General features: G+C 47.4%; 1 protein-coding gene across 20 annotated transcripts in view; it reads right to left on the reverse strand.

Annotated features, from left to right (window-relative positions):
* Window positions 1-20,396, reverse strand: part of AAK1 (AP2 associated kinase 1) — a 135,437-nt gene that overhangs the window by 59,598 nt on the left and 55,443 nt on the right. For all 20 annotated transcript variants that reach the window (XM_006119088.4, XM_006119086.4, XM_006119085.4 and 17 more), the window contains exons 5-8: window positions 16,965-17,107; window positions 5,196-5,317; window positions 2,772-2,853; window positions 1,408-1,540 (exon numbers count right to left, since the gene is read on the reverse strand). In XM_006119088.4, coding sequence (XP_006119150.2) covers window positions 1,408-1,540; window positions 2,772-2,853; window positions 5,196-5,317; window positions 16,965-17,107 — 480 coding nt within the window. The remainder of the gene's footprint in view (window positions 1-1,407; window positions 1,541-2,771; window positions 2,854-5,195; window positions 5,318-16,964; window positions 17,108-20,396) is intronic.

Raw genomic sequence — 20,396 nt, forward strand, 5'->3', positions numbered from 1 at the left:
GACGAGAAGAGTAGCAGCCTCCTGACCTTACCGCATACATGTAAGAAAATCAACTTCAGCGACACTATTTGCACAGCTGAAGTCATGTAGATGAGATGGCGGGGTTAGTGTTGACAAGGCCTTATACCAGATTTGCACATGGTGCAGAAGCCACATCTTCCAGCTCAAGTGTGGATTGCAAGGCAGTAACTTTCTAACACACATCAGGAGACTGTACTTGGTTTGCTGCCGTTATACGTATGTTACCCATACAGACCAAAGGACCAGATCTTGCACTGGACCCGCTGGGATTTTACAGAGTACATGGTCATTTCCCAGGGTATACAAGAAGTTTTTAACTGCAAGGATGGAAGCCCGTTGTACCTCCCACTGAAGTCAATCACAAAGTTATTCACGACATCAATGGCAGCAGGGGCAATAGCAGTTCGTTAACTAAAATATGAAGTTGGTTTACTTTCCTAAGCAAGCCAAGACAAGCACATCCATCCACAAATCACCATTTAAAGTGAGAGTTGGCAGAATTTGTGTGTACACTTAGGCCAAGTTATTTCCCCTATAACACTAGTTTAGTTCTGCAACTGTAAGTAAGGGACACCAATACTTTCTCCCATCCTTTGCTTTGTCTATTTAGATAGAAAGTGGTTTGGAGCAAGGACCAGCTGTGGCTATGTGTATGTACAGCGCCTGGCACAATGGAGCCCTGATCTCAGCTGAGGCTCTTAGTCCCTACAATACCAGAAAGGTTTAGACGTTCCTAATGCTCTACCCAATAGAGAGTAGGGGAAGGACATCTGCACTGACTTTCCCATGCATGGGACCTGGACTTCAAGCACTAACTAAGTTTTACTATCTGCTCAAACCCAGGGCACGTAGAGCTGTGGAGAACTAAGCAGGCTATTTTGAAAACACATCTGAATTTGCAATACTCACTCATGGCTGGCACAACCAAATGCTGTACTGAAAGCAGGCAAGATATTCCTGCTTTGCAGAGAGTAAGGCATTGTACCCTTAATTATGCATTCACTTTAGTCAGTGGGTTATTTATAAACATTTTAGTTCTGTTTCTCAGTTCGCAGAAGATGAAGTCGTATCACTAGTCTAAGCCACTGTGACGCTTTTCAACTCCTTATGCAAACAGACAGTAATGGAGTTTCTGTAGTGATCTTAAACCAAACGATTGTCTATTTGCCTAGTTTTCCACATGGCTGGACTATGATCATCTACATAGAAATGGTCAAAGTCCTGTACACTCATTTGGCTCATCTGTGCATGTGAATAGATCTTTTTCTTCCAAAAAGAGAGGACACTCTCCAGGTTCTCAGCTCAAACAACTGGGAATGACAAAAGAGGAGAGGGCTTTATTTCTAACATGGAACTATGCAGTGCTACGGAAACGATTATACTCACGTATGAGACAATGCATGTCTTGGGAGTAGCGAGAGTTGTCCGGAATGGTGAAGTTTCCATCACAAATTGCCACTTGACTCTCCCCAAATGGTAATGTGAAGTAACACAATTTGTACAGTAAACAACCAAGTGCCTAGAGAAAGGAGAGAACAGTAGGACGTGTTTAGACAGCAGTAGCCGCCCAGCCACAGCAGCAAAGGGGGGGGGGGGGGGGGGGGGGCAATGAATAGAGCACTAATCTAGGACTCTGGAAAACCAAGTTCAATTCCCTCTTCTGTCACAGGCAGGGCCGTCCCTAGGGAGGTGTGGGGCCCAGGGCAACTCCCCCTCGCCTCAGGTCCTGCCCCTGCCCTGCCTCTTCCCACCCCTGCTGTGCCCCCTCTTAACTCCTTCCCCCAAACTCCGCCCTCTCCCTCAGCCGCCTCCCCCAAGCGATGCGACCTGGGAGTTAGAGGATGCCTGGCGCTGGCAGCAGGAGTCCAGGCCCCTGGCTCTCTCCACAGCAGTGGGAATTGGAGCGACCAGGCCCCAGTCTGCTCTACCCCCCCTCCCCCCCCCCCCGAGCTCAGGGGCCGGCTCGCTCCATTTCCTGAGGCCGCGGTGAAGCAGGAGTTTGGTGGAGGGCAGGTGCACTGAGTGATGGGCGAGTGGTTTCCTGTTCCCTGAATTGGCTGCGGGTACCTGAGACTCCGTGCGAGCCGGCCTGCAGCAGCAGGCTGATCAGACACCTGCAGCCAGTGAGGGCTTGTTGGCCACTCTAAAAGGCTTCCCCTCAGGTAATGGGGAGGAGTGACCCCTCGCGCAGACCCCAGGCCGGACTGCACAGTGGACGAGGACCCATCCTGCTGCTGAAGGCTCCAATGGCAGCTCAGGGAACCCTCTGCAGCCACAGGAGTGAGCGAGCGGGGCTGGGACAGCGGAGCCCGACCTGGAGCCCTGCAGACCCAAGGTGCAGGCAGGCCTGTAGTCCTGGCTGGGGTCTCTGCTCTGGCCTGTACCACTGGCCCTGCTGCCGCTCCGCTGTCGCCAGGACAAATGAGCAGGGCAGAGCAGCGCCAGCCAGCCAGGACTGCGAGGAGAACACATCCCCAGGCACAAAGAGGTTTCCAGCTGCAGAATGGCTCCTGCCTTCTTGATCACCTGAATGCCCAGTTATGCAAATGCTGTCCATGTCCTCTCCCCTGCTCCCATTATTGGTACAGTCCGGAGCATACTGCGCTGGTATTCCCACACCAGTGGAAAGTTTCTAGTTGTTTGCGCTGCGCTGCGCTGCACGCACGCACACAAAAGCTTCAAGGTAATCAAAGTATTTTAGTTAGGTGTCGAGGTCAGGGATGTGAGTCTTGAGTGGGTTTCATACATACCCATATATCTGCTTTTGTAGTAATAAGTTTGCCACTATACAGATTGACCATTTCTGGAGCTCTATAGGAAAGTGTGGTGTACCTACAACAGAAAAGTTTGTTAGTTCATTGAACTCACAGGATCGGGAGTTGGAGAAGGAAATCCAGTCCTTTTAAAGGACACTGAATTCCTTCCCTGCTCCCCAACAATTCCAACTTCCCCTTGTTGTTACAGTTCTGCTGAATTTTTAAACCAGCAAAATTATTCCTAATGCCCTTTCTCTGGTAAAATATCAAACCCTTTGGAGTAAAGCTGGTTATAAAGGAAACAAATTAAACTCCCTAAAACTTTCCAGGAAAACAAGAGCTATTGCAAGATCCTTTGAACAGCTCAGAGTTTGCTCACAAAAAATCCAATCCTCTTAAAAACTGGAGTTAGTAACATTCAAAAATTCAGAAGGGTAATTTGTTATTCCACGTAAATTGTTTGAGGACCGTGCAAGAGACACGCCACACTCATGAGACTTTGGACAAACGCCAGTCACAGTAAGGAACGCGTAGCTTCTAATAAACAGGCTTCCATGATGGGAGTCCTGCTCAGAGGTGTTGCACACCGGAGGAAAGTTACTTTTGCAAAACAAATGGTAATTGACAAACTGCATTTTTAACTAAGCACTAGCAAGAGGCAGACACCATCTCAAAGCTCCCTAATAACGAGGTTTCATATCAGGGTGGATATTTTGATTTAAGGATGCAGGGGTCTTGCGTGCTATTTCCCGGGATCATGGAAGGGCTAGCTTCTTTTCCAAGCTTAGCAAGAAGTGTACAGCCAGACTAGGAGCACTACAAACCCTAAGTCACACAGCTGTATATACAAGATGCAGGAAGGATGCACCTTTTCATAGGGCTTAGTCATTCACATACAACTCCGAATGTGTGATCTTATAGTCAGGCAGGGTTAGCGTAATCAAAGAGTTTGACACATTTAAAGCCATATGAGCCCTCAGGTTTCCCGTTCTCTTCCTTTTCCCCTCCCACACATCCCCCAACTCAACCCTGACTCTGCTGCAGGATCACCCAACTTTTCTCCCCGTTTAAAAGCTTCCTCGGGACCCCACTTTGCAGCCATCCATTTCAAACAGCAGATAAGCACTCGGGAGTCTTTTCAGTGCCCAGTGCTGCACTTTTAAAGGCAGCCACGAGAGGCACTGCTGAACGATTTAGGTCAGGGATTGGTCACATTCATTGCCCAGCAGTGCAGAACAGCTTCCACAATACAGACTGCTGAGTGGCCAGTGTCTGTCCTACAAGGGTTCTGCTCCTCTCAAAGCAATTTCCTGGCTTCCTGGGAGAATTTGTTTCCCTGTCCCCCAGAGCATCCAAGCCATCATGCTAAATCTAGGCACAGTTTAGCACAGGGGTGGGCAATCATTTTTAACCGGGGGCCACTTCAGAAATTTTTGAAGTGGGCCCCCAAAAGGGGCAGGGCCTCAGGCAGAAGTGATGGGACCAGGACACTTCTATGCTTCCCCACTCACACACCCTGATTGGTCTGAGTGGGAGAGCACGTGAAGTCTTTGCTCATGCCCCTCCACCCCCCAGAGAATCACCAGCTGTTCTGAACAGCTGGGGTTCCCTCTAGGCGCCCATGCTCCTGGTGGTAGGAGACAACTCTGCATGTCCCCCTCCCCCATCCCACCCGCAGGTCAATCAGGGTCTGGGGACGGGGAGAGCACGCAAAGTCTGCCCCTGCCCTGCAAGAGAGTGCTGCGTTTAGAGTCACTTGCCAGCTGAGCAGGGCTTGGGGCGAGGGGAGTGCATGAAGTCTCCTACCACCCTGCCCTGCCCTGCAAGGAGCTTGCGGCGCGTACTTCCCCCAGTCGGTCTGGGAAAGGGGAAAGCGCTAAGTCCCTCACTCCCTGCCCTCCAATGCGCGGCGCTTAGAGTCAATCGCCAGGGCACCATCCCTTGGTTTAGCATCAACCACAGCAGGGCCAACATCAGGGTCATGTTGTGCTTGCTGCTGCATGAGCACAGAGCAAAGAGAGAGGCCCTACCCCAAATAGCTTAGTCTAGTTTAAGACCAGAGACAACAGATGGATACAGAAACTGTTGGGGGAAACAATGCGACAATGCACGATAGACAGCAGCCCCCACACACCAGCACCTAACCGTTGTCATGGTTTTCTGCCTGGTGACAAAGGAGAGTTTTCCGGGGGCTCCGAGGGAGAACAAGGTAGCTGTGTGGAGGTTGAGAAGTGTGAGGGGCAGCAGGAGAACAAGCAAAACAGGGTTTGTTAGAAACTTTAGCAGGTGGCAACGGAGGTTGGCCTCATGGACCAATCAGAGGGGGCATCTTGGCTGTAAGTGAAAGACGACAGAGACCGGAGGGCTCATGTACCGACATTAGCAGCAATGGGTAAAAAGAGAGACAGAGGCACGCACTTCTTGATCTCCTCTTCGACTGCATTCACTCCCTCCATCTGGGGGTTCTGGAATTTGTTGGTGGCGCTGCCGAAGTCACACAGGACATAATGGCCACGATCATGTAGCAAGATATTTTCAACCTAGAAGTAATGCACACAATACGCAGCCATTTGTTTGCATTAAATAAGATTTCGCCTCATTTTCTATAGCCCCAGCAATGTGAATATTGTTTTCTTTAGAGTCCCCAGCAGAAGTGATGGATAAGTTTGAAACACAAACACAGTCTTGTAATAAAGAGGGAAAGAACAGCCATAGAAACTGCCAAGACCCCACCACACCTCGGGAGGATTGAGTAAGGTGGAGGGAGAACTCTCATGAATATTGTTAAAACATGGCTTTCCCTACGGATCTCTTTTCATTCGCTCCCCCTGGAAAAAAACCCAACAGATTATCTTGTCTCCATTAAGTCTGTCAATTCTTCTGGACAGCGACTCATTAATAATGTCAAACGCCTAAATATATTCCAATTGCTATCATCTATATTTTCAATAGTGAATTTTAATTTGATGCACCCAACAAGAGATGCCTAAAAGGGGCCTGATTTTCAGGAGGTGCTGAGCACCTGATGTCTGTCTGTAGGAAAGAACGAAAAAAATCACCACGATTTAAGAGGTGACTCAAGTTGTGCCCCCACAAATAACTAGTTATTTAAAACAAAAACACAAAAAAACACAAAAAAACCCCACCTCTTTGCATAGACAAATTCTACATAGAAGAGACGGGGTCTCCAGCACACAAAGACGACATACGGTCTGAGCATACAACACGTGCTTTATACCTACTATCAGACAGTATCAGACAGTGGACAAGGAATCCAGCCCTCCCAGGCAAGGCCTTCTCCAGAAAATAGCTTGCAGAACTAAGCCCACTAGGTTAAGCCCTGTTCCTCAATTTCCTTCTGGGATCAATGGAGCTAGAAGTTGAAGATTGTCACTGAATCTTATCCAGTTGATCTTCATCCAAACAATCAAAAGGCTTAGCCCTTACAGCTGTTTGACAGCCAGATCCATACAACTGGGTATGGAAACACCTAGGACGCACCGGTTGTTTCTCTGGCTACTCCAACTACGTAAACATTGCCAAAAGCACTAGTATTGACTGGCTTGTAATAATTCCTATATAAGTTATTGCCCTCCCGCTCAATATTCACACTTAGTCATTTCCACACAGATGGAGACAGAGTAATACGGAGGGAGAAGCAGGCTAGACTAGTGGTTTGGGCACTAACCTAGGTTTAGGAGAGATCAGTGCAAATCTCCAATCCGCCACAGACTGCGTGACCTTGGGACACTCACTTAGCCTCAGTACCAATGGGGAAGGTAGCACTGCATCATCTCATAGGTGGTTGGGAGGATAAATCTATCAAAGTCCTGGGAGATGCTCAGATTCTATGAGACTGGAGGATGGTGGGATACATAAACTTCATTGCTTTCGATGTCCAAAACAACTGCACAAATATTAGCTAAAAAAACCATTTTTAAAAAGGGCCTTCCCTTCAGAGAAAATGGAGCATGTTAAGCAACAGAAGACAAAGAAAATAAAGCCTAAAACAATTGCATCTAGGAAAAAAAGTGCTGGCTTGCTTAATTCATGTTGTAACACCCCTCCCTTTCCACTGACATCCGTCTGTCTTGAGTAATGCACTGTACACAGCTGTTCTACCTAGGAGATCTACAGAGCTAATCCTTTGTGCAGGCAAATATGCTGTAACCATTTCCTCGAGAGCCTCTCCACTCTAGCTTGTCCAGAAGTCCCACGCTGTTGGGCACCGACACATCTCGCAGGGTTCACTATGGTGGCAGCAGGCTCTGAACAGGCTAGTTTCTTCCTAACCCCTCCCAGTAACTTCCAAGGGAAATACAGTGATTCAGGTGAGGAACAAATTTCTGTTTGTGGCGGATAGGCTAACAGACTGGAGGCTGTTTCACCACAGGCAGGAAACGCTTTGTGAGGCTCTCAACTACCAGGGCCAGGCGAGTTCAGATGCTGGGCACTGAACTCTACACGAAATCAATGAGAGCTCAGCGTGCACCAGTCTACAGATACGTACAGCCTGAAATGCAGAAAGACGGGGAAAAGCAATAGGTTGTTTTGGCCCCACTAGCCAAGGGACCGGCCTCTGACTTTGGACCCAGAGACAGCTACTGCTCCCTGCCAACACATTAAGAGGAACATTAATGGAGTGGATGAAGTGGGACAGAGTTTTCATTAACTGGCAAGGGGCATCTATAGCAGCCACGTCCCTAAAGACAGTCACAGCTTCAGACCTTGCATGTTGCACTTAACATGGCTTAACATTTTCAAGATTAACTGATTTGGGGTGCTTCCATTTTGGGGTACTTGACCAAGGCATCTTGAAAGAGAATGGGGACTCAGACCTTCCAACACTATAAGGTATCTTAGGCTAGGCACCCAAAAATGTAGGTGCTTTCCCCCCAAGGAGGGGAGGGGGGGAAAAATCACCGTAGTGACAGCCCCAGGAATCCGTGGATATCCTCTTTATATCCTGCAGATGTGGCTACAGATATCCGCAGCTCATTTTTGCAGTTGCAGATACCAAATTTTGTATCCCGTGCAGGACTAACTAATTTAACTGTGGTATTTTATAGCAAAAGAACTTCAGTCTGGCCACAGCGACTGGAAGTTTCAGGAATTTCGGCATACGATGGAGCATCACCAAGGCCAAGACACTGCTTAATATTATAGTCAAGTTCCAACAAATATGCACATCACTAGGCTAAACACAGAAGCCATGAAAAAAATCCTGAGACAGATGTTTATAGGTGGTGAGTGGAGGATCTGCGGGGGGGGGTAGAAATGTGGTGATGGAATAAAATCAGATGAACTGCTGTCCAGCAGCGACAGACTGCCTAGTCCCACTGCATCACAAGTACAACACTCGGAGGATTAGTGTTACTATTAACAACAACAAAAAAAGCGCAGAAATCCATAAACGTTAGCATGCCAGCAAATATTGGGCTGTGGAATAGTCATGATCTAAGGCCAAGAGAGCCTGCGTTTCAATCATCTGCATTGACCTGAGCAGAGTTTTAGGGTCACCTGCTGCATCTCTGCTAGAACAGATGCAAGAGAGTCCCTGGGAATCCAGTCTCCTTTGCCAGATCCAGGAGTAGATAGCCTGATGGGTTTGGACGAAACAGAGACAGCATCGGAGGGAGCACGTGGTTCACCATCACTGGGAGCTTGGAACGGGTCTGTGCTTTAGCAAATGAGTCACGTGGGAGGGGGAGGCTGAATGTAGACAAGTTAGACAAACCATTGCCTGGCCAGGCACTGCGTAGAGCAGCATTTCTCAAATGCAGCCTTTTCTTGCAGGCACAGGCTGCTGGGCACAGCACTGGAGGAGCTGGTAGTCAGTGACTCCCCACTTCCCTAAGGGCGGTGGGACTCGGGCTTTGGATGTCAGCCTGGGGTGCTGGGCTCTGACCGTGGGGATTTTGGCTCCAGTCCCCGACTCTGGGTGCATGATGGCAGGGCCCAGGCTCCAGCTTTGGGCATTGTTCTCCAGCCACAAGGTTTCAGGCTACAGCCCCCCCATGTCTTCCCCCGAACTCCCATGCAGGGAGTAGTTTGTCCCCAGACTTAGTAGAGCCGAGTAACTCTTCTGTGAAAAACAATATTTGTGCATCACGTTTCACAACGGACTAGCCAGCGAGAACTAAATGCCAACGATTTCGACGTGCACGTGGGCATATTTGTCTTTACAAACACTAATTAAATATTTTAGGAAAAAGGTGGGAACGCAACCACCAGCAAGTGCTGGCAGCCACACTCTGGGGTCACCAAACTGGGAGTCTTAAGAACCCCTGCACAGAGCAGCTAGCACCCGTGATGTTCTCCTGGACAATACTTGCTAGGAGTGTCCTCCCGCTCACCTCCTGGAGTGCCTGAAGCTCAACAGCTCAGGACAGGCACGCTCTCTTTTAGGCATGGAGACCACCTTTACCCTAGGCAGGTTTCAATATAAACACCAGGGAGCCTGCAGCAGAGAGGCATTAAGAAAACAGAAAGCATCAGAGGTCATCCGATCCAGTCTACATGGGAGCTTGATTTGAAGAAACATCTCCAGCCTGGCCCTGAGGCATTCACGCTCCAATGGAAACTTTAAACCGGTTTTGAAATGCCCTGCGGTACTAAGCATGCACCTAAAGGTTTGAAAACTAGAAGCCTCTGGTAATCGGCTGAGCCTTAGTCAGAGGGCAGGGCTATCAGGAAGGCCTGGGCTTATCAAGCAGTGAGTCAATGACCAGGGAGCTTTGCGAACAGGAGCAGCAAACAGGGAATTTTGAGAGGGAGTTGGGAATGGGCCAAGGTACACTTGCCAGTCTTTGTAGGATTACTTGCCCTATGGGCGGGTGGCGTATGTGTGCATTTGGTGCAAAGAGCTCCTGGCCCTCAGAGACCGCGTACGGGCTGTGGAGGCCAGGGTGGCTGAACTGGAGGAGCTGAGGGAGTCCGAGAGGTACGTAGATGAGGCTTTCCAGGACACTGTAGAATTGTCCCACCTCCGGTCAGACAGCCCTTGCACTGTTAAGGAGGATGAAAGGCTCAGGGAAGGAGAGCAGTCAACAGGAGCAGACCCTCCTTCCAGATGTTGGTGTATCCTCTTGCACTGAGGTTACCTCTCTGGGAACTCCAGTCAGTAGGAAAAGGCAGTTGTTAGTAATGGGAGATTCGATCATTAGAAATGTAGATAGCTGGGTTTGCGATGACCGGGAGAACCATATGGTGACTTGCCTGCCTGGTGCGAAGGTTGTGGATCTCTTGAAGCATCTAGATCGGCTCATGTGTAGTGCTGGGGAGGAGCCGGGGGTCATGGAACATGTAGGTACCAATGACATAGGGAAGGGTAGCAAAGATGTCCTGGAGGCAAAATTTAGGCTGCTAGGAGACTGAAATCCAGGACCTCTATGGTGGCATTCTCGGAAATGCTTCCAGTTCCACATGCAGGGCCAGGTAGGCAGGCAGAGCTTCAGAGTCTCAATGCGTTGATGAGATAATGGTGTAGGGAGAAGGGGTTTAGCTTTATAAGTAACTGGGGGAACTTTGGGGATAGAGGGAGCCTATACAGGAAGGATGGGTCCACCTAAACCACAGTGGATCCAGACTGATGGCACTTAACATTAAAAAGGTCGCAGATCACAGAGCAGTTTTTAAAGTAAGAGATGGGGGAAAGCTAATTGGTGGAGAGGAGCACATAGATTGGACAGTCATCTCTTAGAGGAAAGTCTATTGATAGAGATTCTCTAGGTTTTAGTCAGGAGGAGAGGATGGAAGAGCATAAAGTATGGGCCAGATCAGACAAAAAACATTCACATAAAAAAGAATCTGACACATCAGAAAAGAGCAGACAAATAAACAGTGACAAGTTTTTAAAGTGCTTGTACACAAATGCTAGAAATCTAAAAGATAAGATGGGTGAACTAGAGTACCTCGTGTTAAAGGAGGATACTGATATAATAAGCATCACAGAAACCTGGTGCAGTGATGACAATCAATGGGACACAATCATTCCGGGTACAAAATATATCGGAAGGACAGAACAGGTCATGCAGGTCAGGAAGTGGCACTATATGTGAAAGAAAATGTAGAATCAAATGAAGTAAAAATCTTAAATGAATCAACATGTTCCATAGAATCGCTATGGATAGTAATTCCCTGCTCTATTAAGAATAAAACAGTAGGGATCTATTATCGACCACCTGACCAGGACAGTAATAGTGACTATAAAATGCTAAGGGAGATTACAGATGCTATCAAAATAAATAACTCAATGATAGTGGGGGATTTCAGCTATCCCCATATTCACTGGGTACATGTCATCTCACGATGAGATGCAGAAACAAAATTTCTTGATACCTTAAACAACTGCTTCTTGGAGCAGCTGGTACAGGAACCCACAAGGGGAGAGGCAATTTTCGATTTAGTCCTGAGGGGAGTGCAGGATCTAGTCCAAGAGGTAACTATAGCAGGACTGCTTGGAAATAGGGACCATAATATCATAACATTTAAAATTCCTGTGGTGGGAAGAACACCGCAGCAGCCCAAGATTACGGCATTTAATTTCAAAAAGGGAACTATGCAAAAATGAGGTTAAACAGAAATTAAAAGGTACAGTCAGTAAAGTAAAATCCCTGCAAGCTGCATGAACACTTTTCAAAGATACCATAATAGAAGCCCAATTTAAATGTATACCCCAAATTAAAAAAACATAGAAGAACTAAAAGAGCCACAGTGGCTTAACCATGTAAAAGAAGCAGCGAGAGATAAAAAGGCATCTTTTAAAAAGTAGAAGTCAAATCCTAGTGAGGTAAATAGAGAGCAACATAAACACTGCCAAATTAAGTGTAAAAATATAATAAGAAAAGCCAAAAAGGAGTTTGAGGAACAGCGAGCCAAAAACTCAAAAGGTAACAACAAAATGTTTAAGTACATCAGAAGCAGGAAGCCTGCTAAACAACCAGTGGGGCCCCTGGACAATCGAGATACAAAAGGAGCACTTAAAGATGATAAAGTCATTGTGGAGAAACTAAAAGAATTCTTTGCTTCAGTCTTCATGGCTGAGGATGTTAGGGAGATTCCCAAACCTGACCCATCCTTTGTAGGTGACAAATCTGAGGACTTGTCACAGATTGAAGTGTCATTAGAGGAGGTTTTGGAATTACTGATAAATTTAACAGTAACAAGTCACTGGGACCAGATGGCATTCACCCAAGAGTGAAAGAACTACAATGTGAAATTGCGGAACTATTAACTATGGTTTGTAACCTATCCTTTAAATCAGCTTCTGTACCCAATGACTGGAAGATAGCTAATGTAATGCCAATATTTTAAAAGGGCTCTAGAGGCGATCCCAGCAATTACAGACCAGTAAATCTAACGTCAGTACCAGGCAAATTAGTCGAAACAATAGTAAAGAATAAAATTGTCAGGCACGTAGAAGAACATAATTTGTTGGGCAAAAGTCAGCATGGTTTCTGTAAAGGGAAATCCTGCCTTACTAATCTATTAGAGTTCTTTGAAGGGGTCAACAAACAGGTGGACAAGGGGGAATCCAGTGAATATAGCGTACTTAGATTTCCAGAAAGCCTTTGACAAGGTCCCTCACCAAAGGCTCTTATGTAAATTACATTGCCATGGGATAAGAGGGAAGATCCTTTCATGGACTGAGAACTGGTTAAAAGACTGGATACAAAGGGTAAGAATAAATGGTACATTTTCAGAATGGAGAGGGGTAACTAGTGGTGTTCCCCCCAAGGGTCAGTCCCAGGACCAATCCCATTCAACTTATTCACAAGTCATCTGGAGAAAGGGGTAAACAGTGAGGTTGCAAAGTTTGCAGACGATACTAAACTGCTCAAGGTACTTAAGACCAAAGCAGACTGTGAAGAACTTCAAAAAGATCTCACCAAACTAAGTGATTGGGCAACAAAATGGCAAATGAAATTTAATGTGCATAAATGTAAAGTAATGCACATTGGGAAAAATAACCCCATCTATATCTATATCTATATCTATATGGATGGGGGCTAATTTAGCTACAGTTAATCAGGAAAGAGATCTTGGAGTCATCGTGGATAGTTCTCTGAAGACATCCACTCAGTGTGCAGGGGCAGTCAAAAAAAGCAAACAGGATGTCAGGAATCATTTAAAAAAAATAAAAAAAAAGATCGAGAATAAGATGGAGAATATCTTATTGCCCTTATATAAATCCATGGTACGCCCATGTCTTGACTACTGGGTACAGATGTGGTCTCCTCATCTCCAAAAAGATATACTGGTATTAGAAAAGGTTCAGAGAAGAGCAACTAAAATGATTAGGGGTTTGGAACGGGTCCGATATGAGGAGAGATTAAAGAGACTAGGACTTTTCAGCTTGGAAAAAAGAGGAGACTAAGGGGGGATATGACAGAGGTCTATAAAATCATGAGTGGTGTGGAGAAAGTGAATATGGAAAATGCTTTTACTGAATATTGTATTTATTTGCAGTGCGCTATGACATAAGGGCTCGGTGGGGAGCTGAGGTCCCACTGTGCCATGTGCTGCAAATGGAACAGAGATGGTTCCTGTGTCAAAAAGCTCAAATCTGAACTTGTGATGTACGGCCATGTCCCTTTCACTGGTTTCTGACCGCCTTAGCGACAGAGGTGTATCGAGACACTTCCACATGCTCATTGTTCCGAAAATTAAACAAACAGTATTTTTAATGGAAATCCCCAAGCGCCATGGTGACCCGGTGGATGTGCAGAATCCGCAATGAACATATGGTTTTCTAAACTGAAGCCTTAAGTTTACTTGCATTATTTCAAAACCTATACAATCTAGATTTCTCAGCGTGTGATGTGTTGCAAGCTTCTTGGGGCAAGGACTGTGGCTTTGTTATTGGATGTACTCCTGGCCCTGGGCCCCCGAACTATGATTGGAGCTTCTTGGGGCTAGAGTAAAAATATTCAGCTTTGCCATCCTCTGCCTTGGAAGCATGAATACAAATGGTTTTCCCCACACCTGAGCATAATCATTCAAGACATGCAAGGTTTCTTGTGCAGAAACCTCATTGATGATCTAGTGGTATTAGTCTAGGCGCCAGACGATAGCAGTCCGTTTCAATTGCAGCTCTCTGTATATAATGGAGAGTATACAGAGAGGATTAATTCAATAATCCATCACAGATGTCTCAGCATTTATTCCTGTGCTACATACAGATAAAGAGTTTGTTTGTAAACAGTTACATTTTGCCTCTAGCATCATATAACAGGTGTGAAGTTGGCAATGATCTAACAAGTTTCCCTCTGTAACCTCTTTGTATGCATACGGCCTACTAGAACACTTACCCAGCATGGCCTGGGTCCTTCAGGGCAGAGGGTTGGCTGTGTGGGGGTGAAGGAGTCAGGGCAGGGCTTTGAAGATGGGGGGAGCTCAGGGCAGAAGGTTGGATATGTGGGAGGGTGAGAAAGCGAAGGTTGGGAGAAGCTGGGGTGGGGAGGGGGGAAACTCAGGGCAGGGAGTGGCCGCTGGCTTCTCCCTGTAGGTGGCCCAGGGCAGCAGGGACTGCACACCCTCCTGGGATGGGGGCTCTCTCCCTCCTCTCTGCTCCCTCAGAGGGCAGGGATGGGGACAACAGGGGCCGTTCCCCAGGCAGGGAGCCCCACTTACCTGGTCTGCTGGCAGGCAAGATGGTGGAGCCCAGTCCTCCTGGCCAATCCCTTGGTGGTACAGCTACCCCTAGTGATCACCCTGCAGGATAGCCCCCCAGTGGCCACTCCTATCACATCCCACTGAACAGCCCCTCCCTCTCCATGTTCTGGAAAACATTTCCATTCCTGGCACTTCCAGTTGTCCTGGCACAACCAAATCCCAACCTGGCTTTTAAGTTAGGAGAAGAGGAACAAGACTCACATGCAGACAGACACAGATACACATTTCTAAAATATACGTGTTATGGCAGATTGCCGGCCAGCCAACTGCACCATGCTCGCAAATATGTTAAGTGCCCTGAAGCACAACCACACACTTAGCGGGCTCAGTCTTGTTATCTGGCTCCTTGGATGCATGTGTTTTGTTTTGCTTCTTTACGAAAGTGGCCCGTAGCATAGAACAAACATCTGCTTAGAGCTCAGAAAGCAAAGCCTGAGCCGTGAAGTAGATTTGAATTTCAAACATACTCGTGATTCTGCTTCTTGGCTGAACCCAGGGCTCAGGCATTTTAAGAGCTGGTGGAGAGGAATAAGGAATGCATTTCTGGATTCATGATCTCAAGGGTGACAACTTTGAAAGCATTGGCCTGACTCTGCTCCTGCCAAAATCGGGGAAGCAGGTATTTGACTATGGTCTTCAACAGTCTTAGCCTAGCAAAAACAAAAGCTAAGAAGTGATCTGGCTGCTCTCTATAAATACATCAGGGAGGTAAATACCAGGGGAGAGCTATTTAAGCTAAAGGACAGCAGGTTTTCGGTTAATCTTAATGGTCACATGTACCCCGCCCCTTACTGTATCAGAGGCAGCAAGGAGGGGAGGTGGAAGCTGGTGTCCATGGGTTTTTAAGTTGTCTTCCCATGTGTACTGGCTCCTGTGAAGCCTCCTGCCCCCTCCCTCCCGGTGCCTCTCACAGAGGTAGCAGTGTGCGGGGTGGGGGAAAAGGTGGAAGCAGTGCTTAAAAGCTGGTTCCCCACAAGCACCAGCTCCTGCAAGCTGCCTCCCCCTCCCCCACACTGCCTCTGATAAAGAGGCAGCATGAGGGGTGGGGGGAGCAGGCAAGAGCCGGTATGCGTGGGGCCAGCTCCCTGCATGTGCCGGCTCCCATGGTGCCACCTACCCCCCACACAGCTGCCTCTCTGAAGGCAGTGGGGTGGGGGAGCTCCCTGCGAGCACCAGGTCCCGCCTGCCCCCCTGCACGTAACTGCTAAAAATGTCAGCGGTTACACACGGACACAAATGCGCGATTTTCAACATTCCTACTGCGCCTGCGGGGCTTGTGCGCGCCTGGGGGCCACTGACCACTCTGCCCGGAGCCTGGAATTGCTGCCTGAAACCAAGTTCCAGAATAAGGTTCTGGAGTAGCCTTTCAGTAGGAGCTGGGCGGGGGGAGAGAACTGGTTTTCAGCTGGAGCCTGATAAGTTCATCAGCAGGATATGGCAGGTGCCCTGGGCCAGCAGGGGACCAGCCTCTTCAGGATGCAGGAGACTCCTTCTGGACCCATGTTCTTAGAACCATAGAGCTGGAAGAGACCTTAGAAGGCATCAAGTCCAGACCCCTGCCCAATTAAATCAACCCAGCCAGGGCTTTGTCAAGCCGGGACTTAAACACCTCTAGGGACGGAGACTCCACTACTTCCCTAGGGAACCCATCCCAGTGCTTCACCACCCTCCTAGTGAAATAGTTTTTCCTAATATCCAACCTGGACCTCTCCCACCGCAACCTGAGCCCATTGCTCCTTGTTCTGCATCTGTCACTACTGAGAACAGCCTCTCTCCAGCCTCTTTGGAATCTCCCTTCAGGAAGCTGAAGGCTGCTAACAAATCCCTCCTCACTCTTCACTTCTGCAGACTAAACAGACCCAAGTCCCTCAGCTTCTCCTCGTAGGTCATATGCTCCAGCCCCCTAATCATTTTGGTTGCCCTCCGCTGGACCCTCTCCAATGCATCCACATCCTTCCTGTAAAGGCAGCAGAGGACCGGCCTCTCCACAATGCAGGAGGCTCCTTTTGGACCCACGTTCTCAATAGGCAGCAGAGCCAGGTGTCTGCTTCTGGAAAATTTTCCCTCTTGCCCTGCAGTGTTGTGCAGAGTCTAGACACGGGTCAGAGTGACGTGCTAGGCAAGGGCTGTCCTACAGACACCCCCGGGCTGAAGTCACCACACAAAAGGTGGCTGGCATTCTTTGTGAACCATTTATCTAATGAAATTTGGCAGGCTCCCTGCGACACGGTTGCTCACAAATGGCTGTATAATTTGAGCAGACTGAATGATGGTTGAACAGCTGGCAAACAATGTGACTTTTCTGTTAATATGCAGAAAATGTATTCATGAATAAATTCTCTCATTATCCATATAAATGTTACGGTAATACATGGAGTCCCAGATGGGGAGCGAGGAGCCATTGTGCGAGGCGTTGTAAAGAGGGGAGACACGGTGCTTGCCCAGAAGAATTGACAGTCGAGTATGGTATTCAGACAGCTTCACCTGATGCCATTGCTAGCCACCAGTTACCTTCAGATCCCTGTGGACTATGGGGGTTTTACACTGGTGTAACCTGGCCACGGCTTCGCAGGTGTCACAGAAGATCTGCAAGACTTCGTTCTCCGTGAATCCCGTTTGCAAGCGCTGGTTCATCAGGTTCACCACCTGGCCTCCTGAAAGGAGAAAGCAACACAAATTAGATCTACACCTACTGCTAAAGCACGCAGTAGTCAAAAGGAGCAGTGTTTTCCAAAGGGACCCAACATGCTTGGTTTTCAACTGACTGGTATTGGAGGATGTATGACCTCATGGTCCAAGCCTAATCCTGGGAACTAGAAATTCTCTCCCTGCGGCCTCTGGCATCTCACTTCAGCATCCAACTTCACCTCCTGCCTTATCTGTAAAATCAAGCATCTTATGTACCTACCTGTCAGGAGGTGCCACATGGAGAATTTATGTTTGGAAAGTGATAAGAGCTTTAAGAATAGATATTGATTTTAATCTCTGAAGTGTTCACTAAGTGTCCCTCTCCACATCTGCACTAGGAAAAATAACTGCAACGTTCAAACATGTTTCTGATGAAACAATGTTCTTGTATTGTCCCCTGTAGACATACAACCCCCACCGGATTAAAGAAGTCAGTTTTAAACAAGCTAAACCAGGAGTTCTCAATCTCCAGTCTACTGTACCCCTTTCAAGAGTTCAATTTACTCTCATACTCCCAAGTTTCACCTAACTTAAAAAGACTACTTGCTTACAAAACCAGACATAATTCAAATGTCACCTCTCTATTTCTGAAAAACTGCTCACTTACTCATTTTTGCCATAAAATTATAAATCAACTGGAATATAAATATTTAGTTACCTTTCATACAGACCATGAATTGTTTATACTGCTGAATGAACTATTTACTGAAAGTTGAGTCCGTACTGACTTTGCTATGGTTTTTTTTTAATGTAACCTGTTGTAAAACTAGGGAAATATCTAGATGAGCTGATGTACCCCTGAGAAGACCTCTGCATACCCACAAGGGTATGTGTAACCCCGGTTGAAATCCACTGGGCGAATCATAGTCCACCAACTATTTTTGTCCATATATAGGCAGAACAAGACACACACACACCCCATCCAGATCGTCTGACAAGAAATATGTCTAAACCATGAATTATTTTGTGATGTAAATGGGGAGGGGGAGCTTAGTCAGAAAACAGTGTTACAAGTTAGAGTGACGGGTGATTTTTGGTACCTCAAAAAGGCACATCCAGGTGTGTTGAGCTGAGCACCCAAAAATCACTAGTTACTTTTGAAAATCTCAGACATAAAACCTGAGCAAAGCAGGAAAGTCGTGTACGTCAAACACCAGAAGGTGTTAAACCCACTGCTGCACCGTATGTTATGCTCAGTTTTAAAGGGTTCATGCGCTTGCATCAGAGATGACCCCTACATACACAGGCAGAATGATGGAGTCGTGAGCTCTCTTTGCCAAGGAGGAAAGCAGTGATAGCAGGAAATTGGAAATGTTTTTAATAGAATTGTCTCTAAAAAGCTTAGAAGCATTTTCCACAGAGGCGATCGAGACAGACATGTTCAATACCACTGTTTTCATGACACTGGGGGGCAGCTGGTTGAGGGTCTTCTGTCCCTTCATCATTGTTGGAAGCAAACCCTCACCCTTCCCTCTAACAGATGTCTCTACACAGCTAACAGATGTGGAAATTGCATCCATCTTTCCCCTGAATAGCTCCCTGGCAGATTCCTTTCAGGCTTGTGGCAATCAAGTCCTCATCAGAGCCTCACTGCTTGACAATGCTCATGTATCAGTCTGACCTGGGGGTTATTCCGGAGTCCTGAAATCAATATAGTTTAGCCAGAAGTTACTCTATTCAGTCCCTTACCCCCCCACCTGGCACTTAGCTTGAACAACGTCCAGCCCACTAGAGGTTTTGGGCTATCTGTGGTTAGAATCATTTCAACTCTGGTAATTTAGAAACTGACTCACATAATGTATTCAAGAATAGTGATAGAAATGTAGCCGTGTTAGTCTGGTGTAGCTAAAACAAAAGACAGGACTATGTAGCACTTTCAAGACTAACAAGATGGTTTATTAGGTGATGAGCTTTCGTGGGCCAGACCCACTTCCTCAGATCGAATAGTGGAAGAAAATAGTCACAACCATATATACCAAAGGATACAATTAAAAAAAGTGAACACATTAACTCAGACATCTCCCCTTCCCCACCTCTAATATCATTAACTCACAGGCATTCACCCCTCTCCCCCCCGCATCCCCCTTCTGTTCTGAAATGTGATTTGTCCTTTTCATATGTGTTCATTTTTTTTAATTGTATCCTTTGGTATATATGGCTGTGACTATTTTCATCCACTATTTGATCTGAGGAAGTGGGTCTGGCCCACGAAAGCTCATCACCTAATAAACCATCTTGTTAGTCTTTAAAGTGCTATATAGTCCTGTATAATGTATTCAAATGGAAGATTCATACCATAACATTGAGCAAAGGAGAATGTCACTGTTTAGACTGGTGGCCTCAAGAGGTTAATTCAGATGGAAGCACCAAACGGAAATAAAATATGAAGAATCATTAAGCACAGAGACCTAAGCAAGAGACGTCCTTAGCAGTGTCCCCTCTAATTTTTTATGTCCATGTGCGGAATGAATTTTGTTCTGTGCACCAGTATGGAGATGATGTGCAAGGCATTACCTCCCTGTTGGTGCACATAATACAATTCATTCTGCACATGGATGGTCTGCGGCAGGGTGGGACTGAAGGTGTCAGTGTGGGGGGGAAGGGCTCAGAGTTGGAGAGTTGTGGCAGGCTTTGAGGTGGGGCTGAAGCTCCAGGCTGGACTCAAGGATTTGGAGTGGAGAAGCTGGCTCCAGGCCGGAGGCTGGAGTGGGAGTGCAGGGTCTGGGCAGATGTTAGCAGGCAGGAGGGGGCTCAGGGTTGTGGAGCAGGTTCAGGGATGGGGCTCTGGAGCCTGGTCTACACACGGGCGCGATTTCAAAATAACCCCACACTACTAAGCCTGTTATTTCGAAATCTGTGCTCCTGCTTTCCACAAGGAATAAGGCTGATTTGGAAAGAGCGGCAGTGTGGACGCTCTGCTGCTGCTATTGAAATAACGACTTCCCAGAGTCAGTCCAAGTGGTTACCGCCCAGCGCGTCCCGGAGCGCTACGTCAAGGTAGAGCGTGCACAACAACGGCGCCTGCCTCGGACTCATTTTGAGGCTCCTCCGTAGTGGGGACATGCTATTTCCAGGCAAGGTCAGCATGAGGACAGAGCTTCCCGGTGCTTGTGGCGCCAGCCGAGGGAGGGAGGAATGGCAGCGCAGGGAGCCGCCTCCCCCGCCAGGAAGAGCTGGCCTAGAACACCGGGGATTTATGGGCCAACGCCCGAGGTCCTGAGCTGCAGCCCCACAAGCTCCTTGCTTAATCCAGCC

Source organism: Pelodiscus sinensis, chromosome 28, assembly GCF_049634645.1.
Source record: "Pelodiscus sinensis isolate JC-2024 chromosome 28, ASM4963464v1, whole genome shotgun sequence".
NCBI classification, from domain to species: domain Eukaryota; kingdom Metazoa; phylum Chordata; order Testudines; family Trionychidae; genus Pelodiscus; species Pelodiscus sinensis.